Source organism: Buceros rhinoceros, unplaced genomic scaffold (genome assembly GCF_000710305.1).
Source record: "Buceros rhinoceros silvestris isolate BGI_N320 unplaced genomic scaffold, ASM71030v1 scaffold21619, whole genome shotgun sequence".
NCBI classification, from domain to species: domain Eukaryota; kingdom Metazoa; phylum Chordata; class Aves; order Bucerotiformes; family Bucerotidae; genus Buceros; species Buceros rhinoceros.
This window is the reverse complement of record NW_010433555.1, coordinates 5,713-7,681: the sequence shown is the minus strand read 5'-3', so window position 1 is coordinate 7,681 and position 1,969 is coordinate 5,713. Positions and strand designations below refer to the sequence as shown.

The 1,969-nt window shown below is 63.4% G+C and overlaps 1 protein-coding gene across 1 annotated transcript in view; it reads right to left on the bottom strand.

Moving 5' to 3' along the window:
* Positions 1–4: 4 nt before the first annotated feature.
* SLC11A1 (solute carrier family 11 (proton-coupled divalent metal ion transporter), member 1) overlaps positions 5–1,969 on the bottom strand; it is a gene marked incomplete at its 3' end in the record, with an annotated part of 6,330 nt that continues 4,365 nt past the window's right edge. Inside the window, exons 10-15 of the mRNA XM_010144168.1 lie at positions 1,899–1,965; positions 1,575–1,694; positions 924–1,073; positions 775–848; positions 165–318; positions 5–82 (exon numbers count right to left, since the gene is read on the bottom strand). Of these exons, the coding sequence (XP_010142470.1) occupies positions 5–82; positions 165–318; positions 775–848; positions 924–1,073; positions 1,575–1,694; positions 1,899–1,965 (643 nt within the window). The remainder of the gene's footprint in view (positions 83–164; positions 319–774; positions 849–923; positions 1,074–1,574; positions 1,695–1,898; positions 1,966–1,969) is intronic.

Below are 1,969 nucleotides of genomic sequence, written 5' to 3'. Positions count from 1 at the left end.
CGAGGGAGATGCCGAAGCTGAACCGGCTGTGGTGGCCCCGGGCCAGGAACCGGGCTCCATGTGCAATGCTGCACGTCCAGATCTAGGGGAGACAATGTCGATGGGCACCCACCGGGGATGCTACCCCCCACCCAGCTGCCCCTTTCCCTTGGTAACAACCCTACCAGGTAGGCAACGAAAGCCACGTAGGCGGCCAGCAGCAGGCCCAGGGGGATGTGGTACCCCAGGCCCCGCAGTGTGGGCAGAAAGTCCACCACAAAGTAGACGTTGATGGCGCAGACCAGCCCTGTGATGAGGGTCATCAGCACCTTCCATGGGCTGCGGGTAGGGGAGAAGGTATCAGTGCCAGGGCAGAGTCCCCACCCTGTGTACGGCTGGGCACAGCGGGCTGGGGGATCTGGGTTTGTAGGTGAGCAAGGTCCCAGCTGGGAAATCTCTGCACTCCACGGTCATACTACACACCCACAATGGGGCTGTGGACATTGGTCACCTTCTGAATGCAGGGCTGGCAGTGCCAGGAGGATGGTGAGGACCCAGGGATGCCTGAGGGCCAGATGTGGCATTGGGATGAGGATGGAGAGGGCAGTGATGGGATCTGTCCCTCTCTGGCTGCCATGGGCAGGTGGGAATGAACATGGTCCCCCCCACCATGCCCATACACCAACTGTCCCCACAGTGCGGTTTGTGGGGGACAGGATGGACCAAAGGGAGGGTTCCTGCAGGTGTGGCACACCACTCTGCCCCCCTCAGTGCCTCCCCCCGCCAGGCACTCACAGGCTGTTGGCAAAATCCTGCATGAGCGGGTGCAGGCTGGTGAAGGTGAGGACGGGCAGGACAGCGAAGGGCAGCTGGAAGGAGAGGGGGGTGAGGGGGCCATCGCTGGCAGGCTGGAGTGTTTTGGGGCAGGTGATGTCCCTCCTTACCAGAATGCTCTGCAGGACGTTGAGCAGGTCGTTCATGCCCGTGAGGTGGCTGACATCCTTGAAGGCAGCCACGAAGACGGTGGGCAGAATGGCGAAGGAGCGGGTGAAGAGCACCCGGGCGAAGCGGGACCAGCGGAGCTGCAGGAAGCCCTGGGGACACGGCAAAACCTGCACCCTCACCCCTCGCTGTGCCTGGGGCACCGTGCCAGGGCAGCCCCACCAAACCCCGGCTCAGAGGAATACGGAGGGCATCACCCCCTCCTCTGTGCCAGGGCGCTGAGCAGGCCCTTGCAGGGCAGCTGGGCCCCGCTAGATGTCACCTCCAGCTCATTAAGGAAATTAATCTCATTAGGGAAACACTGCCTGGGGCACCCACACGGTGCCTCTGGCAGGGGTGTCACAGGGGGTGGGTGTGGCCATGCCTGGCAGTGAGTGAGCACTGTCCCCGCCTCCTGGGGACCGAGGAGCCCGGTGCCAGCAACCTGCCACCCACTCCGTGGGCAATGCCCTATGCCCCCCTCCCTGCAGGAATGGGGGGCAGTTAACGCTGCCAAATACCCTGAGGGGGGGTGCTGCCCCCCTCGCCCAGGACACACCCGTATTGGCCCCCGTTCCCCAGTGGGGCTGGGAGCCAGCATCCCCGTCCTTCACCTCCATGACGAACTGCCCCGCATAGGTCCCGGTCATCGTGGAGCTCTGTCCTGCTGCCAGGATTCCGATGGCCCAGATGTACAGTGCCGCCGCCCCGAAATAGCAGCCCAGGATGACGCCCTGTGCAAGGACACTCCCATAGGGACCCCGAAGTGTCCCCACCCTGGGCACCCCATCTACTCCTGGCCTTTCAGCAGGGTTGCAGCAGCCTCCAGGCTGAGCGGTCAAGAGCAGTGAGCACTGTGTCCCCCAAATGTATCTGCTGGGCACGTGCAGATATGTCCCCCAAAACATGCCCACTGGGCACAGCCCGGGGCCACTCACCCCCTGGTAGATATCCACAGAGACCGTCTCATTGTTGGCCGGGAAGATGCCAGCATAGCGGCTGATGCTGC